At 42.4% G+C, this 21154-nt stretch overlaps 1 protein-coding gene across 8 annotated transcripts in view; it reads left to right on the top strand.

Annotated features, from left to right (window-relative positions):
* adgrl3.1 (adhesion G protein-coupled receptor L3.1) overlaps positions 1-20599 on the top strand; it is a 109835-nt gene extending 89236 nt beyond the window's left edge. Inside the window, exons 17-26 of one of the 8 annotated variants that reach the window (XM_076729503.1) lie at positions 3411-3631; positions 6374-6440; positions 7527-7618; positions 10475-10643; positions 12264-12392; positions 12969-13062; positions 15360-15398; positions 16179-16196; positions 16906-17208; positions 17896-20599. In XM_076729503.1, coding sequence (XP_076585618.1) covers positions 3411-3631; positions 6374-6440; positions 7527-7618; positions 10475-10643; positions 12264-12392; positions 12969-13062; positions 15360-15398; positions 16179-16196; positions 16906-17208; positions 17896-18539 — 1776 coding nt within the window. In that variant the 3' untranslated portion in view covers positions 18540-20599. Of the gene's footprint in view, positions 1-3410; positions 3632-6373; positions 6441-7526; positions 7619-10474; positions 10644-12263; positions 12444-12968; positions 13063-15269; positions 15399-16178; positions 16197-16905; positions 17209-17895 lie in introns of all 8 variants that reach the window. The other 7 variants (XM_076729500.1, XM_076729501.1, XM_076729499.1 and 4 more) reach the window with 7 other exon arrangements.
* Positions 20600-21154: the final 555 nt, after the last annotated feature.

Here is a 21154-nt window from a genome sequence, read left to right as displayed (position 1 = left end):
ATACTAGTATGGATGCTGGCAAAGTGGTGCCATTTTCATTGACATTTTCAAGTATCTTTGAGATTTAAACAAGCGGAATTTGTGAGTTTGTGACAAAGATGCTGCCAATAAATTGTATAAATTAACAATAATATGTTCAGAGAAATTTCACATTAATTCAATTTTTAGTGCAGAAACACTTCATATTAAATTAAAATTAATTTATACAGTAATGTGATATAAAAGGCTCATGAGCAGGGTCAGGCCAGGTCAGATAATACACCAACTTTGGGGTTTTTTCTGGAATCTGAATCACTGTCAGTCTATATCGGCTTAATGTCAGTGTGTCCACCAAAATGTCAAGTGACATGAAATGACTGAGTTAGCTATGCATAAAGCAAATTGTTCATGAATGCTCTGCATCTCTATGATCACAGCAGTAATTAGTGACGGCCAAACCTCTCAAGGCCCCCTGCCAATATCAGTGATGCCCTCTTCAGAGTAGCAGGTTGATTGGTTCAAGTGAAGTCTAGATGGTTGAAATGCTGTTCAGTGTGCACAATAAAAGCACTGGGTTAAAATTGACCCTGTGCAGGGTCAATATAGCACCAACACAATACTGGGTTAATTTTACCCAGTGTCAATGGGTAGACAACGGCTCAACAGAAGGGTTGTTTTCATCCAGTAACCCAACAGTGATGTGAAATAACACCAACACTGTGTCAAAACACCCTATTTTTAACCCAGTGTTTTAGTGTGAGATGCTAACAGTGGTGCTACTCTCTGAGGCTTGTGCAAGTAGGTAGAAAGTAACTTCACTATTGTAAGACTAATTGGTAATTTTCTGTTTTTCAGTCTCTTTTCCAAAACCTTACCAGATTGTGACTTCCTATTACAATTACTAGCCTTCACCACTGCTCACGTGGACCTTGTGGAGTCTGTTGAGCTTTGTTCTATGTAAAATGCAATTTACAAGCTAATAAATTAGATTGTTTTTGCTGGAAGTACATTTATCAAATGTTTTTTTTCTTTTACATATGGGAAAAGAGATCTGCATTTTGAGTACAGTTCTTTAAAAAAAAAAAAGAAAACTTAACTGCAGTGGTCCTGATGACACCCATAACAAATAGCCCTGCCCCCAGAGAGTGTGGAGGCTTTTTAAAATCATCGATCACCAATTTGTGAAGCATTTTTTACATATCAGTGAAGCAGACCAATATCAAGCACCCTCCCTAATGATGTACAGTGCAGTTTTGGCTCGGCCGTCAGGGTCCACATGGCCTGCATTGCAATCACAGCCCATGCTGTATAATCCATATGGTCCGCATTCAATACGCCAATCATGGATTAGGACTTTAAACCTCACTTGGATGCAAGCTCTTCCACAAAAATCGTATGCATCAGATTCTGAGATGAGATGTTCTTCATTAATTCCTCTGGGCAAGGTCACTCAAATATAATCAGCATATACTGAGCAAGATGTGTGCAAGTACCGTCATAGTCTTACTGTACTATGCATGCACACAACACAGTTCTGGACATTGCATAGGTCTAGGTAGCCTGTGTTTTCTTTGTCTGTCAGCTGTTTGAGTCATTAGGAAGTGTGTGTCTGTGGGGGACAAAGTGCTCAGAGCTGTCTCCTTTATCTCCTCCACAGTATTCAAGAAGCCTTAGTGCAGCCTCAGGCCTTTGCGTCCCAGTGAGCGTTCAATGAGAAAGCATTCTTATTGCAAATGAAGACACAAAACAAATTTTTTTAGACTGTGTTTTCACATTGAGGTTTGTGTATTTCTATTTGTCTCCACGTGTTTGCGTGGGAGGGATCATGTTTCTTTGCGTGTAGGCCTGCCGCCGTATTTGTGTGTGGCGTTCTCCTGTTAATTACTGGTGACTATTTGTGACCTCCATTAACATCCTCAGCGTCACTTAGCTCGCAGCCGGTTAAGCCAGTAATTCCAGCAGGAAAACTAAATGACTTTGCATAAGCAGCCACTTTTTCTTTTTCTTTTTTTTTCTTTACCTGTGTGCCTGTGTGCATGTGTGCGTCTTTGTGTGTGTAAGCTACACTGTGCGATCATTAGAAATGGAAATGAGTGACTCCCTCGCCCCCTAAACTCATTGTCTCTCAGACATTAGGTAATTGTCTCTCACTGCAAACCCCTCTGTTATAAAAGTCTGTTGGCTCTCCCATTCAGTGATTTAGGAGTGACTCTTTAGATTAGAACATTGCCATGAACGTGATGGGCCAGACTGCACTGCTCATTCTTTCCTCACCTTCTTTTCTTAAGCACCCCTCTTTTCTTCCCATCCCATTGCCTAAATTGTTAATGCGGTTTTAGGTTTGATACCCCACTTTCTTTTCCTAATGCACATCCTTTGCCGCTTTGTTTTTTCTCTTTTTTCACATTCAGGAGACTCTCTCACAGGGCTTTCTAAGTATTTTATCATCTGTCTCTCTAACTCTTTTAGATCCCTTTCATCTGTCACTATTCGCTGGCTACTAACAATGTGATTTCAAATCTGTTCACTCACTTTCAGGGTTAATGTATAACCACTGGTGGGTACCAATGTTCAAATTTTTATTTGATATTTAAATAATTGTCATTTCACAAGAAACTAAATGAAGAACTTGTGCTGTATTTTGATTATATAGTTAGCTGAAAACATGGCAGTTCGGCTCTAGTGGCATGAAAACTGTAATTCTTTTATTCAGTGTCTAAACTGATGCTACTGCTCGCTTTTTCCAAGCTTTAAAATGTGTCAAATTTTATGTGCGCTTCGACTCTCTCTTACCAGTGTGCTGAGTCATTTTTGCAGCAGTTCCAGTCATTTTTGTGCATCCTTGGCATTGACAAAAATCATATTGTATTTTCAAGTGTTGCCAAGTCGCTCCCCTTCCTCATCACCCCCCCCCCCCCCCCCCCCCAGCTGCTTTTGAAAGTGCTTTGCTACTTCGGTTCGAAATGTGGTCAATCGGCAGAGGCTGCAGCACCAACTTGTCACTTACATTTTCTCATTTATCGTCTTAGAAGACTTGTAGAATGTAGACGTGGAGTAACGCGTGAAGGAGGCTCGACTAATATTGCTATTTCGAAGTGATTTTGAGTCACTCTGTCGCCTGTAATTGCTTTTATAGTATACTATGATTGTGCATTCCCTCTATTTGTATTTGCTTTTTCCTCTCCCCCTCTGGTCAATTGCAGTATTGGCAGACTGATTTTAATCCCTCACATTTCCTCCCTTATGTGAATATGATAAATGACTACTTTTTAAGTTTGACTCATACCCTTATCGCCTGCAGTGTTCGTGTCTTTTTTCCACTTTCTAACTCATCAGTGTAAGTGTCCAGCAGATTGAATATTTTGTGAGCATTATCGTGTGTTGCGGTACTGTATTTTTAAATCCTCTCCATCTTTTCTTTTTCATGCCAGATTGCCTGTGCAGTCTTCGCAGCCTTGCTCCATTTCTTCTTCTTGGCAGCCTTCACCTGGATGTTCCTGGAAGGGGTGCAGCTCTACATCATGCTGGTAGAGGTGTTCGAGAGCGAGCACTCCAGGACTAAGTACTTCTACCTGGCAGGATATGGAGTGCCTGCTGTCATAGTGGCCGTCTCCGCCGCAGTGGACTACAGGAGCTACGGCACCGACCGAGTGTAAGGACAGAGGGGTGGCAGAGAGAGCATAGCACGAAGGAAGGATGGATGATGGGGTGAGGGAGGGAGTGCTGGAGTGCCTGCTGTCATTTTGGCTGCATCTGCCACAGTGGCCCCTACAAGCTGTGGCACTTCTGAAGCGTCAATACAGAGAGGTTGAGAGAGGCAAAGAAGGGAGAGGGGGAAGTATGGGAACAAGCAGGGGAGGATGCACCACAGAGCGGCTGCATGAGCACAGCAGCGACAATGTGTGAATATGGAAGGATTTAATGGGCAGGGTAGAAGGAGGGGGTGCACAGTGGAGCAGATTGAGGGAGAAAAGGAGTGGTTTAAGTGTGAGAGTGTGAGAATGGAGGGATGGAGTAGTCTGTCAGGGTGTGCACACGTCCATACTGACTTGCACTTATGTGTGCTAAAAAAGAAAAAAAGCTGGCTTCCCTGGAGGAAGTGCAGGGTAGTGAGTGGGATGAGGACATACATTTTGAGCACAGGGTGACATATTCATGCATGGGTGACTTGTCCAACTGGAGATACTGGGTGAAGCTAAGAAGAGGCAGCCAGCGTCTCATTCATATGAAGTATATGCATGATAGGCCACCTACAAATACCGGCGTGAACATAATAACATTTTCCCATGCGTGACCTGTCTACTCCGTTTATGCTTGGACCCTGAAAAGAGCCCATATTCATACAGTGCATATGCATAATGTGCATAAAATGTATATGGTGCCAAATACATGTCTGTGACCTCTCCTGTATTCTGTGACTGCATGAAATCACAAGGACTAAAGAGGACATTAACTGCGGCTGTTGCATTTAAAAACTTGTCATAGAAAAATATCTCTCCTCTACCTCTCTGATTTGCTTGTAAATGAGCGGCTCTGTATAGAAAGTGAAAAGTGACAGCACACTATAGGACTGTTAAATGATTTACATGCTCAAATACTCATGTTCTTTGTTGCTCTTGGGACCTTTTGTAGTTCAGAGCTTGCAGCTTTCCACTAGCTACGTGTCAGCTAGGAGAGGTCTGAAGACAGGGAAAGGGTTGAATTTAGCAGTGTTTAACCGTCAAGTCGCACCAGTCCTTATGCCACTTAGATCAATATTTCATTGTGGGATGATCATTAAAACATGAGAGTCTGAATGCCAAGCTCTGGATGAATAATCAGACTGCGTGCCATTAGCTAACAGAGTAGGAGACAATAGTTGTGGTTTAACAGTAAAAATGCAAAATGAAGATAAAGGAGAGTAACTTCAAGCCTGTCACACAAACCGCACTGAACTCAGTGAGGATGTAGAAGGTTGATGAAATGTGGAAGAAATATTTTCCCGTAGTTTGACATAATATTTCGCCCAAACATTCAGTGTTTCTGCTCTTAATGGCCTTATGCCTCATGGATTGGAAAAGACGTTGAAGTATTTTAATAGCAAAGTACATTTCATTAAGAGGCAAAGATTAGTTATATGACTCATTTATCAGTCCAGCCTTGAAAATGGCACCTCTTATCATATCTGACACAACACACTGAGACCAAACCTCTGGAAATATCATCTGCCATCCCTGCTGTGTCACCTTGTCACATAACGCACTCCATTCTCTCATATAGTGGCCAGTGGCGCTGAGTCTCATTCACCTCCTATAATGAAGGTTGCTATGACTTAGCAAAGGGGCCCTAATGGTGGATACAGTGACAAAGCCAAGGACCCATAATGGAGGGCTCTCTAATGGTGGTGGAAATTGAAAGATTAATAATTCAAAAGCAGCTGGTCATGAATCAGTTGGCCATTTTGCTCCAGCGGTTTTTCTCTGGCACCTTTTGCTGCAACCCGTTGGGTCTGACCTCAGTGGAGGGCACTCAGGGACTTTTTTTTTTTCCTCACCCTGCTTGCTGCATTTGATGAATGAAGATGTTTGGAGTAATATAATTTAGCATACAGCAGTATAACTTTTACTACCAGTGCTAGGCTTGTGGTCAGAAATGAATGCGTGTGTGTGGTTATGTGTGTCCATGCATGCATTCTGTCTCTGAATGCATAGGTGCATGTATGTGTGTATATATTACATTATTATCTGTGTGTGTGTGCGTGTGTGTGTGTGTGTGTGTGTGTGTGTGTGTGTGTGTCCCCTCCTCTCTCCTTTAACCTCACCACAGTCATTCCCAGACTCCATAAATAGCCTGGTATGAGGGCTGCATCCATAACTCAGTATTCAGATGAACACAGTCATGTCATATATTTGTGACCGCAGGATGTGGCCGCGCCATATATCTGTGCCCTAAGGGGGAAGTAAAGGTTTATTTATCACAGGTGCTCATCCCTCGCTGTCTCCCCCTCTGCGTGTGATGTATGCTTGAGATGTGCGTATAGTCTATTTTCTTCATCCCGCAACACTTTTCTCACTGTTCTTCATCCCTTTCACTTTTTCATCCACCCCAGTTCTTGTCCTCCCTCTATCGGGATGCATTTGATATACTGTATGTCATGTGATGTGCTGCTTTTTTTTCCCTTCTTACCTCATTTGTGTGTGTATGTGCTTCTGTGTGTGTGAGACCATGATGCATGTCCTGTCCTCTGATGGTAAATCCTTGCTCTTCTACCTCCATCTAAGACTGGAGCATGTTTTTAATCCCTATGCGTCTTTCCTCTCCTGTTCTTCTTCCCTCTGTTTCTCATGCATGATGTCTCTCTCTTTTGCTGTCTCTCCCTCTTGCTCACCCTCTCTCTCTCTCTCTCTCTCTCTAGGTGCTGGCTGAGATTGGACACGTACTTCATCTGGAGCTTTATAGGCCCTGCTACACTCATCATTATGGTGAGGTACACATACATGCATGCTCACACACACTTGACATAGCATTACATGTACTGAGTAGGCAGGCTGCCACGTGTTCTTGCAGGAACGACAGGTTACATTAAGGTGTTTGTTAATCTCCTACAAGGTTTGCCTGAGCTTCTCAGCAGTGTAAGTGGAAGCAGAAGGAACTTTATGTGTCAACTTAATAATTCCCACTCATGGATTAACTCTCAAGTGGGCACATATTCCAACATGCTTGAAATCTTAGGACAGAGAGTACAAACCGCAGATAAGAAAAGTTGTGTTGCTCTTAGGCACTTATTTATCCAGACACTGTACTTCCTCCTGGCCTTACTGGTTTATTGCAGTGCAGCCCAATTACATGGTAAAAAGGGAAACACGTCAATGAATGATGTCAATGAATGATGCTTCATCAACTGTTTTGAAGAAGGGGAACATTCGTTGTACCTTGAACAAGTAAACAGAGACGGAAATAGAGTTAGACGAGTAGGCAGACGCCGACAGAAAAAGCGAAAACAAAGAATAAAATAAAAAAACATAAAAAGTAGTGTTTTAAAAAGAGAGAACGGTGTTCTCAATTAGGTGAATGTCAGCATGTACACTGATGCTCTGAGCTCATTTAAGAAATGTCAGGCAGGCTATCACTGATCTAACTGGGGCAGTAAGTGGGAGTGGTGCAGGTGGGACTGCTCTGTTATGACCCTACGCCCACTGGTAACATAGACAGGCTGGGAGACCCACCACAACAGAACCAGACAGTCATTATTAAACCACCCTATCTGTGCATTAGCAGGCCAATAGAATAGGCAGCATCTGTGAGAATTGGATTTCTATTGTAACAATGATCTTCAATGGATGTAATGACTGCTGTATTTTCCCTGAGGCTCAAGCTGCTGTATTTTGAGCACATAAAGGGCCGTTGATTGTGGGCTGATACTGTGTCCCCAAGCCAATTACTGCTGGAAGGGAAAATGAAATGATATGCGCTGTGTGTGAGTGAATTGTTGTGGTGACATTGTGTCTTTAATTAGGCTTGTTGCTGCGGAGTATTAACTTGTGTTTCTGTGTGTCTGTGTATTTCAGCTGAATGTAATCTTCCTCGGTATCGCTCTTTATAAGATGTTCCATCACACGGCCATTCTCAAACCAGACTCTGGGTGCCTGGACAACATCAAGTAAGTACATGTATGCATACACTAACTGCCATCACACCAGCCTGCCTGGTTTTGAAAGCCGGCATGAGGATGATGCTGCACTACTAGAGACTAGCAGTAGTTTAAATTTACCTTCGTTCCAAGTGCAATAAAAGTGCTTCATTTGCACTGAGCCTTGACACTGCTTAGCAGCACTTTATCATGGCCTCCATTGCAATGGTTTGATACTTTGGACAGATTGTATCTGGCTGTTAGCTGTAACTGTTGTGATCAATGTCCTCTTGTATGTTGTGTTTGTGTTTTTGCCCTCTATTGTAAATCAAATTTCCCCTCGAGGGACAAATAATGTCTAAACCTGACCCCGAACCTGATTATGCATGACTGTGTGTACGGATTCAGTTAAAGGAATAATTCAACCTTTTGTGAAATACGGTCATTTCTTTTGTTGCCGAGATTTAAATCAGAAGATTGATAGCACTCTCATGTCTGTCCGTTCAGTATGCAGCTGGAGCCAGCAGCCGGTAAGGTTAGCTTAGCATAAAGACAAGGATCATTTATTTGTCAAACAAGACACAACAAAATGCAAGTTGCAGCTCCACAAGAGGAACCATTTTTTATGGTGGACTGATCAAACAGTCAAGATATACTGATAGCAAGTTTTACAGTTTGTTACATCTGAACACAGCCAGGCTAGCTGTTTCCAGTCTCTATGCTAAGCTAAGCTAATAGGCTTCTGGCCCCAACATCATATTTAAGCTGGGTAAAGTGTATTTCCCAAATGCCTAAGTCCATCAGCCTTTTTTTGTATGTGATATGAAGCACATTTCAATACGCTTCTCATTGAATTCATGTTATTCCCAGAATTCCACTGAAATATGACTCCACTTCCACTGAACTCTGACTGAGCTAACTAATTAGGCTTGTGTTATTTTGTCGTTCCAGTGCAGCTCAAGACAAAAGGTTCGGTCTAATTCAAACAATATGCCATGGCTCAGAGTTCTGTGCCTTACTGAGGCGTGGCTCAGGAATTAGACTGTAAAACACAAAATGGCTTACTCATTTGATTTATCATTTAAATATTACTGCCAATGTATCTTTCATGACAGCAGTTTTAAGTAGGGTTTTCAAGTGTGGAGCGTTTCAGGAAAAGAGACGAAACCAACTGATCTTTGCTTCAGTGCAGTTCTGGGGAATGTAATCAAAAAGCCTGATGAAAGATGGAAATCAAAGAACGATTTAGAATATGATGCTTTCGGATCTTTTTTTCCCTTTTAATGGCTTTCCTTCTTCTTCCTGAGCACACTGAAGGCTGAATGGATTTTAATCTATTTCACTTCATTAGTCATGTCTTATAGTGGTTCATTTACTTGTTAATCATCATCATGCCCTTTTTGTCTTATTATTTCTTCTTCCTTTTACTGTTTTTTTTTTTTTTTGTCTCTTCAACTCCAAGCCATCATAAGTTGTCTTTGTTGTGGATTGGCTCTGGTAAGGCCACTCACCAATCAGGATGCCTTTTGTCTTCAGAGACATTTTGATTGGTTTGCTTCTTGTCTTATTTGTCTGTAGAACCTGCCAAGCGACTATGCATATTCCTAAATTAACCATTAACCTGCCTGGTATAATGAATTACTTGTTGATATGTGATTGGTGAGCTCCTGTGACCTATAGACTTAATGTGCTATTGAAATATTATAATGGTGAGATGTGAATTAGGGGAAACAGAGCTGAGAGAGAAACCGTGACTCAAGGGAGCACTGGAGGAAGAGGTGGAATGAAGGGATGAAAAAGAGAGGGATGAGTGTACCCTTTAATGAAGAGGGTCGTCAGACGAGCTTTATTGGAGCTTCTGTCTCGCCTGAATGGTGCCACAGAGGGCAACATCGAATCAATCACCTGAGTCTCACTCACTTACTCTCCTCCTCTTTCTCTCTTCCTTCCTCCTGACTTTCTCTCTCCAGCCCCCCCTCTCCCGTTTCTTTCCTTGCCTGCTTTCTTTGTCTCCCTCCCTCACATGAGAGGTGATCACTGCCCAGTCAGCCAATCAAATTAACAGCCATCTTCGTGGCTGTGGCAGACCCCGAAAGTATGACCTTTACTTGGAAAATGTCATTTATAATGGCTGTAATGTCCCTCTACTTACTGCCCGGTGGAGCCACTCACATGGCGGCACGCACAATCACACGCACACGCTCAGGGGAGGACTTACAATGCATACACATGCCTCAACACGACCAACTCCCACTGACATTTGGCCTTTATGGCTCACTTCTGCATAGGCTTTATTTGAAATGAAGCTTCAGAGCCTTGAAAACTTTTATTAGATTTAATTCCATTAAATTGTTACAGTCACAACTGCGTTAACAGACTTCAGTGCCCACTTTTGCCTATGAAAATGTGTTTTACGCTCTGCCTCTGTACTCACAAGTGCATGAGTGAGCGATGGAGTCTGGATGTAACTTTGGAAAAAGTCTTGACCGCTTGACTTTCTCGAGACGAGTGGCTGACGTCAGCTCGCTTATAACCTCTCCTCCCTCGAGATGATATCTAAATGAGCAAATCCACTCTCTCTCTCTATTCTCTCACCCTTTTTGTAAGAGTATAACTCTTTTAGGCAAAACCTCCCACTGATTTCTCCATCCCACTCCCACAGCGTTGGGATTCAGAATGAACCCTCTCTCACCCCATCTCCTGCCTCATGGTCCCAGATGCATCAAACTTGGCTGAATAGCTTTTCTGTTCCAGAGAAAGAGACAAGCCTCTCTTGTTATCCTACTTAAAATGAAATCTGCATTATATACTTTACATTTTATGTGACATAGCAAATGGTGATAGGTGCACACAGTAACTGAGGAAGCATTTCTCCCTCCTCTGCAGGTCTTGGGTGATCGGGGCCATAGCCCTGCTGTGTCTGCTGGGCCTAACCTGGGCTTTCGGCCTGATGTACATCAACGAGAGCACCGTCATCATGGCCTACCTTTTCACTATCTTCAACTCCTTGCAGGGCATGTTCATCTTCATCTTTCACTGCATACTGCAGAAGAAGGTAAGAGAGACAACCCAAGACAAAGCCAGATAGAAATAGACAGACAGTGTGACAGGCAGACAAATACAAACACACACAGACACATGCATTGATCAGCAGCGACACCAAAAATATCTGCAGAGCTGTCACGGGTTTGATTGGCCATTCAATAACCATACTGGCTGCTCAACTATCTCACTGTTTCACTCTCACTATCTCTCTCTCTCTCTCTCTCTCTCTCTCTCACTGTCTGTCTTGCCTTGTGGCAGCAGGTAACAAACTGAGCTGCTGGTCTGACAAAGTTTCTGTCTTCTGCCCTGACAGAAAAGACAGTTTTTCATTCTCAGGCAGGGTCATCAAGCCTGAAATAGCTTGTACAAAACTTGCTGTTTTAAATTTTGGACACATGCAGAGGAAATATATGTCTGTCTTGGTGGCCATGGTTACAGATGCACTCCTCTGATGATGTCTGCGATTGAATACATCAACCTCGCTCACACTGATAACACAGCTCCCCTTGCAACCTCCCTCTCTCTTTGAAAAGCTAATAATAATAATAATAATGCATTTTATTTATAGGCGCCTTTCAAAGCACTCAGGACACCTCACAAAGCAGAGTTTAAGACAGGCAATGATGCAACATTATGAAATTCAAACAAAGCAGTCATATATAATAACAAGATGATACAATAACCAGGTATAAAATCACCCTCAGTGCAAGATTACCCCCATTATATATGTGTTGGGTTTGGTTGGCCTCAAGGATTAGAGGAATTTGTGAGTACATATGTTCTACTTTTTCTATTTGCATGATACGATGGCTTCCAGGAGGAGCCTACACATCCTGGGATATTTTTACAGAGTCTCCCACACACTGTCAGTTCCTGGGAGTACAGAAGAGGATATGGAAAGAAAATTCATCAAATGCTTAAGACTGCCGTCTGGCTACGGTCCTACAAAGATTTTTCAGTTTTAAACGCATAGCCAGTAAACAAGTGTGTGTGTGTGTGTGTGTGTGTGTGTGTGTGTATACTTAGGTATGTGTGAGGCCATGGGATCAGGTATCCTGAGAGATGTGTCCTCTGAACAGTACCGAGGTTTTCTTTGGCTGCGGCCCAACACGGTTTCTCCCAAGATGCATGGAGCAACTCACCACACAGCTGTTCAAACAGAGCATGTGGCAATACACGTCTGCCAGTCCAACAAGCTTGTTAAAAAGCAATTACAGTCGTATTTGTTCTAACTTGATTGGGATCTAAATGCAGATGTTCTTTGTGTACTAATGCATCATGTGTCTCCTGGAGGAATATGTCCATTTCAGATGGATGTGTGGCAGTAATAACATTTGGGATGGATGCTGATGGGGGGAAAGTTTATGAAGTTAATCCTTTAATGTGTAAATTTTTATGGAGTTCGTGTTTGCACAAGGAATTTGAGTAAAAGAAGTTAACAGGGGCACTTTATCAAGTTAAGCACCTCCAGTCTGTTTCCTTCAGGGTATGTCATCTTAAAGATATGCTTCGATATGTGCAAGTTGAAAGTGGAACATCAGTCAATTCCTCCTCCTGCATTTGTGCTTTTTTGGTTTTCCATATGTGCACGGTGAGCCTGCGTGTAACCCTCTCCACCTCCCCCGCCCAGGTGCGTAAAGAGTACGGTAAATGCCTGCGTACACACTGCTGCAGCGGCAAGAGCGTGGAGACGTCCATCTCCTCCTCCAGCAAGACCACCACGTCAAGGACCCCCGGCCGCTACTCCACAGGCTCACAGGTGAGCTTACCTGCCTGCACACCTGGACGCTACAGCACAGCAGACTCTCAGGTGAGGCCGGAGCACGCCATGAGGGATTTGGGTTATTGCTGATCACTTTCAACTTCAATCTAGAGTGTCATTGTAGGCTTTGACAAGAAAAAAAAACACCCTTTTAACATGTGATTATGTCAGAATGATCTATAGAGTATGTGCTGACTTTAAATGTGGATTTTGTGTTGAAAGTGAGATAGCCCAAACCCTGACATACAGCTGCACATATTGATGCTGACACACAGGTAGATGGAGTATAAATGGCATTGACGGGTAATTATTTTCCCCCACCTGTTTCTCTCTCACTGGTCTTTGCTTCACTTTTTCCTTTACTGCCTCTCCTGCACTAATTTGCCCGTCTTTTGCACATCGAACCCCCACGTATTACGTTTCTCACCATATTTCTTTCCCTCGTTTGTCGCCACATCGTCCCTCCCTTGACTTATTCCCCTTCCTTCTCCCGTCTCCTCTGTGTCTTCGTCCATATCATCACCACCTCATATTCCCTCTCCCTCTCTCTCGCTTCTTTTCTCCTATGTATAGAGTCGTATCAGGCGGATGTGGAACGACACTGTGAGGAAACAGGAGTCTTCCTTCATCACTGGAGACATCAACAGCTCCGCCACGCTCAACAGAGGTAACCACAGGATACCTACCATTTGCATCCACATCACTGTCACCATATCTACTTTATTAATAGCAGGAGGCTCAGACAGCATACGCTGTCATTTAGTAAAGTGGTAGGAGTCCAAACTTCAGATAATAGTACTGTGTTCTTGGAGAGAGGAAGATTAGCAGAATAGATCACTTACTACTTTTTTTTGTGGCTTCAAAGGATGACATTACAGGAGGGAGAGTTATGAGAAGACTCTTGTCAGAACTGACACATCAACCAGTTTGTGGTCCCATCATAAATCTACAGATTGCAGAGCTGACTGTGCTATAGAGGGCTTCTATACTTCTTTAGACAATCTTTTGAAGCATTGGTGGGTGATAAAAAGTTAAAGTCTTTAGCTGAACGCCAACGGCCCCTTTAATATTGTTATAGTACAAGTTATGCAGATTGCATTAGTTTAAAGCTCTATTATTCGCCAAATGTAGCCGTGTATCACTCAGGTGAATTTGCTGCTTCTAAAATGCACCGCCCGTCTGTTTTCACCACAGCGCTGGAAATCTGGAGTAGAGCAACATTTTGCTGTGTTTTTCACCTGAGAATCTGTATGTTCAGCTAAGATAATCTCATTTTGAAAAAGCTACTGCAGCTACCAGGCTTTTAAATGAACATCAGGCTTAGTTCACTGTATTCTGAGCTGTGTCTCGCTGTCCCTTCAGAATAAGCCACCGTAAGAATGGAGTCCAAGAGTATAGCTGTCTGAGGGCTAGGGTAATGAGGACATCGACACCCAACTGGCCAGACATTTTGACACACACACACACACACACACACACACACACACACACACACACACACTGCCATTTGTTAGTCTCGAAGTCGAGGTGTGGCCCTCACTTCCTTCAGGCCACTAATAAGCTGTTAGCATGACAGATTGATGCTAAAGCAGACACGGTGTGTGTCAGCGTCTGAATTATCACACACTTAGTAAGGCAGGGCTTAAGACACCCCCACCTCCTCCCTCCCTCGCACTTTAAAGTGTGGTGCAGAGAGCTACTTAGCCAGTAGATTTCAAATGACTGTGGCTTAGTGAAAAAGGACAGGGTGGAATAAATTTTGTGTTCTGATACGAGACTGACTTGTTGAAATTTGGAGAGAGAAATGGAGAAGGAATGTATTCATTTTAACTCTAAGTAGACACACACACAAACATATATATATATATACATATATATATATACATATATATATGTAATTTTTTTTTTTTTTGTCAGAGATTCTTCCGTGATTCCCCGAAAATCATTCAGTATTCTGCCACATTCCACTTTCTCCACTCTGTCTAATTTATTCTACCTGGAACTCTATTCTGTGGGCCAAGTTCAGGCTGCTGGCCAACTTCTCATTTCTGAAATAGCAATATGCACTATGTACGGTATGAACTGAACTGCGGTATCCTTCAGCTAAGCACCCGTGCTTCTTAGGGAAAAAAAAAAGAAAATGTTGCCACAGAGATGTTTCACTGTGTCCCTGTTTTCCCTGTAACTTCTGTTTTGAAGCGATGTGACACACATACACACTTAGAAGTAGTGGTGGAGGTAGTGTGTTGCGTGATACAGTGGAGTATACAACATCAGGATGAATGTATAGGAGCAGTCATGATCATTCGTCTCCTGTTTTTCTGCAGCGTCTTTATGTGCACATGATCTGTCTCCCACCTCGGGAGGAAAATGCTCCGAGAACACTTTTTTGTGGCCTCTGTCCATTAACTTTCCTGTAGTCATGCTACTCTGCTCAAGCGTATTGAACTGCAGCACACTCCTCTCCAAGCTATGCCACTCTCTCTCTCTCTCTCTCTCTCTCTCTCTCTCTCTCTCTCTCTCTCTCGTCCCCTCCCTCGGCCTGTATGCAGTGGCTGCAAGAATGACTTGTCAAGCTTTTCTCGGCTTTCACCTCGAACTATGTTTGCTTGTTTGATTTACTTGTCCTCTTCTCTCCCCCTTTCCTCCACACACTCACTCTCCATCTCACTCTCCCTTCTTCTCCCTCCTTCTCGCTTACCTCCACTCTGCGACGTCTCCATGCTTTCCCCTTCAACCTCTACCTCTGCCTTTTTTTCCTCGTGTGCTTCTCCCTCCTTTTTCTCTCTTGACTTGGCTGTTGCTTTTCCTCTCTCTTCCTCTCTCGACTTGGCTGTTGCTCTTCCTCTCTCTTTCTCTATCTGCCTGTACCAGGAGCCATGGCTAATCATCTTATAACTAATGCTCTCCTTCGTCCCCATGGTACTAACAATCCTTATAACACTCTCCTGGGGGACTCGGCAGTCTATAACAACCCAGCCGTGGGCATGTACAACACCCAAGGTGTGCCTGATGTTCCTATTATAAACATGCAACATTTGCAAAGCTAGCTTAGAGTTATTTTTTCACTACATTAAATTTCTTTTGCATGGTCATTTTCTTTTAAAATGTTTGCTACCGTGATACACTTTTGGCTGCATATCTGATCTCGCCTTATTATGGCTCCCAAGTGAGGCGATCAATCACACTGCAATAATCTCTCACAAAGGACACCCACTGGGCAGTTCTCACAGCACATAAATGTGGAGAGGAAATTCTGTAGATTTATCGAAACAGAATAACAAGAGCACATGCTGATTTATTGTATGCCATAGATGCATGCTATATGTTACTGGCTGCACGTTCACCATATCTTTTATAAGCTACTTGGGAGCCATGAAGCTTTCGTACTGTTTTGTGTTAATGTTCTAGTTTATACAATATGTGCTTCATTTTGAATGTCATTTTGTACGTGTCAGTCAGGACTTGCGTATTGCTTGTCTTAGTGCACGTCTACTGCATATATATTTCTGTATATACTATGTTGTCAGTGTAACTTGTTAGGTGTAGTTTTTATGTTTTCTCTGTGTAAATAAATAATAAACCATATGACAGCAGTCAGTTAAAAATAAGGCCCTGAGACACGCTTTGATTTTGAGAGACAGGGATTCTTTGTTAAACAGTTTTCATCATGCCTCCAATTACTGTGCAGCTGTTGATTTTGTAGCAGCAGAAAGTTGTGTCTTGCGATGTATGAACTCACGTCTGTCTCTTTTCTCCCTTCTTCCTCATGCTGTCCATTAGCACCTTACCGAGAAACAAGTATGGCCTAAATTAATACTCAACTACTTCAATAACATCGACTTTCTTCTCTCTTTTCTTGCTTCCAAAGCACTCTGCCTAACATTTTCAGTCCAGTCTACATCCAAACACTAGTTGTTATTTTTTTCTTTTTCTTTGGCTGTCAGCCATGCTGAAGCTTTTTTCCTCAATTGTTGGTCCGTCCATGTAATACAGTTGTTCTGTTTCGTTTTTCGCACATTTTTAGATTAATTTTCGAGAAAGTGCTATTTAAAAATCCACTCCTTGAGCGCATTATATATATATAGTATTAAAAAAAGAATTACCATTTAATCTCACTGAATTGAAATACTCTGGATCAAATGTGACATTTGAGTTATAATTGAGTCGCAGTAGGTTTGGCCTTAAAATTACTTGCAATGTAATAACTTTAAGTGTCACTTCAAAATATTTATCTTGTTTTGCAGTGAAACTGTAACACATCTTTTTGTATTGCTATAGCGCTGGCAGTAATTGAGAGAAGAAAGCACTTCTGAGGTTGCTATTAAATGAATTATGGACGCTTGAAGCATTTTTCCTTCCAAGAAAATTATCATTGCTACTTTTTAATCCTCAATTCACAGCACACGCTAAGATATCAAACAATAATTAAAATCTGTCTTCTGAGAAATCCACTTAGTTTATTTAAGAATCTTAATAATTATTACTTTTTAAATTATTTGTTCCTCAGAGGGCATCCTGAACAACACAAGAGACTCCAGTGTTATGGATACACTCCCTCTTAATGGTAATCATGCCAACAACTACAGCATGGCCAGCAGTGAGTACTTGAGCGACTGCGTCCAGATTCTAGACCGTAGTGGCGGCTACGGCACCCACAGCAACCACAAGGAGACGACCCTGGAGAAGAAGATCCTCAAGGAGCTGACTTCCAATTACATCCCATCCTACCTCAACAACCATGAGAGAGCCACCACGGAGCGCAATCACAACCTGATGAACAAGCTTGTCAACAGCAGCATGGCCAACGGAGGTGACTGGATTGATTTTTATTAAATTTCAGGTTTAGACTGTCACACACTCATGGTTTATCTACTCAGGGACGCTACTTGTGAAGCACATAACCAGGATTTCTTGGGTACGTAAACACAGGAGAGGGAGTCTAAGTCCAAAAACAGTTTTGGATGTGTTTTGCTGGCAAACTCAATGCTCCTGTTAAACATATACATAAACATATTAAACCTGCAATAACTGACTTTTTGTCCACTCTGGGAGAGCTGAAACAATAGTGTGCAGCTTGGGCTGCATGATCCAGGTAGTCGCTAACTTTGCCTGGTCTCTGGTACAGTGGTTATATAGAGTTATATACAGAAAACAGCTGCCTGCTACAACCGAAAAAGAGGCTGATGGGAACAGCAAAGTTACGGGCTGCAAAACCAAAAAAATGAGATCAGAGGTGCTGAAATGTTCCTTAAAGCTGAGAGAAGCTGCAGAGTTAGGTGGTAATTCGCTGTGGGTTCATCATTTCGAGTGGCCCCTTTCACATTACACGTAGTACATTTTATTCACTATTAATATGAAAATGTTAACCACTTAAATCTGAAATCTGCTTTCTGGAGTGCTAAAATCACCACCACATCACCATACTAGGAAAAGCACTGCTCCTTGTTAAAATGAGCAGAAATGTGCTGTAACTGTTATTCCTGCCTGGATGTTTCAGGGAGCATGGCAGGAGGCAGCAGCAGCAGCAGCAGCAGTGGAGTTGGTGGCTGTGTGGGGAGCAGTAAAGAGGACAATGGTCCCATGGTGCTGGACAACCCTGCAGCCTTCCCCCATGAGGAGAACCTGGGCTTGGAGATTATCAGAGAGGAGTCCAATGCGCCTCTCCTGCCGCCACGGCCTCCTCCACCAGACAGCCACCCCCCACCTCCGCCACCTCCCCACAGCTTCGCCCGGCCACGGCGCATTCCCCAGGAGACCAGCGAAAGCTTCTTCCCCCTGCTGACCAACGAGCACACTGATGAGCACACGCATTTGCCCAACCACAGAGACTCGCTGTACACCAGCATGCCAGTGCTGACGGACCTCCCGGATCCGCAGATGAATGGTTTAACAGATGGAGAGGAAGACAGCTCTGGGGAGCTGCAGCCCTGTAAGAGTGCCACTGCTCCGGAGCTGGATGACGTCTATTATAAGAGCATGCCAAACTTGGGCTCCAGGAATCACCTTCACGAGCTACAAAGCTACTACCACATGGGCCGTGGTGGCAGTGATGGATACATGGTGTCCGGCAGCAAGGAGGAGTCTGATTCATCGCCTGAGGAGCCACCCATAGACCCTTCCCACCTGGTGACCAGTCTATAGAGCCAATCATGTGACTTCTATCCCTCCCCAGCCCACTCTCACACTTCCAACCCTCCAATGAAAACATTCTGTGTCGTTGACTGACAGACTGAGCTGGCCCGCCATCCTTGACTTGACGTGCTGTGTGTGACATTAACTATGGCTCATGACAATATGCTTGAGGTATCACTGGTCAAATGAAAGCAGGGACTGAATGTAATGTCATAAATGGTGCAGACCGAAAGAGCAGTTCTGAGAGACTTTTTGTGAACATCAAACAGAAATGGAAAAGGAGAGGAAGGGGGAGGGATTCTGTAATTTTACCCTACCTGTTACTTTAATTTGGAATCTTGGATTGAACGAAGCCCTACAAGATCCCCAACATGGACCTCTAGCAGATCATAGCATATAGCCTCCACTACTACCACTACAGGGGCCTAGCCCCCAGCCCTGGTTAAAGGAGCTGCCTGTCTGTTTGTCTGTATGTCTGTTTCTCTGTCTCACTCTTAAAGACACGAACTGGGATAATGTTTCCACCTCTCCAAAGGGTAGAGCAGGATATTAACTCTGGTGTTAACAACATAAACTGGCCTTAAAAAGGCCCCGCCCCACTACCTGCCAATCAAGTGGAGGATGTATGATATATGCCCTCACTACCGATCATCCCAAAAACTATTTTACTGGGCAACCGAACTGTACCCATATCACGCTGATGTTCTGAATTCTCTTCCTGTTCGTATCTGCTAAACTGGACTTTTGTCTGGGCTGGTGTAACATTCCTGCAAGTTGTAGTGACTGCGGCTACTGTGTATTTCACTGAAAACAAAGAAGGAAGATCATATTACAACAGACTGACTAAAAAAAAAAAAAAAGAAAAAAGAATGGGTTTCGTTTCTTCTTCTTTCTTCTGTAAAGGTTTTCAGTTATCAAAGGATTATAAAGAAATCACAAACTGTTTCTATGTATTGTACAGAATACAGATACAGATACAAATGTTGCATATGACCAAGTCTTTTATTTTTTAATTTTAAGTTGCAAACCTTTTGTCTGTGGAACTGTTCTGAAATGTCATGATATGTTCTGGTCACATGTAGACTACAGAATGAGCAAGGAACAATCTTTCATGTCACTCTTTCGTAAATACAGAGACGGTTAAGCACTCCTTAATTAATACGCATATACCCTACGCACACTTCATTCTGGTCCTTTTTATAGCAACACCACTGTCACTTACATTTTGCAAATCAATTGTTACTATATACTTTACCACTGTGTAGATTTAAAACTAAAGGGAAAATGAAGTGAAGTCATGAAAGAGACGGTTACTGTGGAAATGCTGTTTTAGTCTTTGCTGGAAGTGGGTCTCATCTCATTTGTTCCTGAATAAAGCATTTCGTTCCTTTCTGCACAAGTAGCTGAGGAAAAAATGACATAGATACCAGATATCTGGAGTAACAAAAGAATGGTTTATGAAGCATATCCTCTCTATTGCCAAATATTCTACTAATTGACATTACCTTGCTGTGCTGGTTGAGATCTTATTGTACAGAAAAAGAATGGTGAGAATAATAAATGTCATTCTCTAAACTAAAAAAGAAAAAAACGGAGAGAATTTTCACTATTAGAAAAAGGATGGGTGTCAAGTGTGAAATGCCATGATCACACCATATATGTTTGTACTGAAGATGTGAAAACACAGCAGCACTGTCCAATGTGGAAAACCAATGTTTACTTATTTAGGGGGAAATTTTCATAAGTGTATGAAGTGTAGCTTGCACATGTATCCCACAAGCCCCCGCCATGTCCCCAAGAGAGAAATTATTTATTTATCTGTTTATTGGTTTAAAGACAGCAAAACAAGCTTAGAGGAAAGAAAGCAAGCTGGCTTTAGGCAGAAGTAAATAAAGTGGCACTGGGTTTGTTTTATGGTTCTTTTTTAAATTATTATGATCATGATTATTACTACAATATTATTGCTAATTATTTATTCTTTTTGTATGGGTTCCAAGTTGAATGATCTCATAACTAATATTTGTTGTAACAGTGAAAGTTGTTTGCCAACAAATAAATTACTGACATAGCTTTGTGGTTTTCCGCCTCTTGAGTGTTATCAGTTGTTACAGTGAGATTAAATGCAAACACAGAGTTAAACCCAACAGTGATTTCACTTCAAATATGCCTTTTTCAGCCACTGAATGAGATTGCCTATTGTATGCCAATATGTGGCTACATATGTTTGTTTCATTGTGGGAAATTCTACCTAGTCACTTGAAATAGTCACTTGAAGGTTTGGTTGATGGTGTATGTGTAATAGACACATCTTTATGTAAGAGGACAGCTTTTATTAGATCAAATACCTGCTGTAAGATGATGTAGACAAGCATACAGGCTAATAGCAACAAGGACTGAGGAAGGGGTTATATTCTGGTTTCTTTGGCTGCATAACTGTTGATACTGACTTGAAAAAGAGAGGCTACCATACTTTAACCTGCACGGTGTGCTGCTCTAGGAATGAGATTCTGTATTCTAAAAGGAGAGAATTCTGCAGCACTTCTTTCTGTCACTCCAGTATTTCAGTGTCCTGCAGATGAGGACAATATTACAAGCTCTCTGTGTCTGCAAGGCCAACATAGTGT

This window comes from Chaetodon auriga, chromosome 4 (assembly GCF_051107435.1).
Source record: "Chaetodon auriga isolate fChaAug3 chromosome 4, fChaAug3.hap1, whole genome shotgun sequence".
Lineage (NCBI taxonomy): Eukaryota > Metazoa > Chordata > Actinopteri > Chaetodontiformes > Chaetodontidae > Chaetodon > Chaetodon auriga.
The sequence above is the reverse complement of the archived record's forward strand: the minus strand, read 5'-3'. Positions and strand labels throughout refer to the sequence as shown.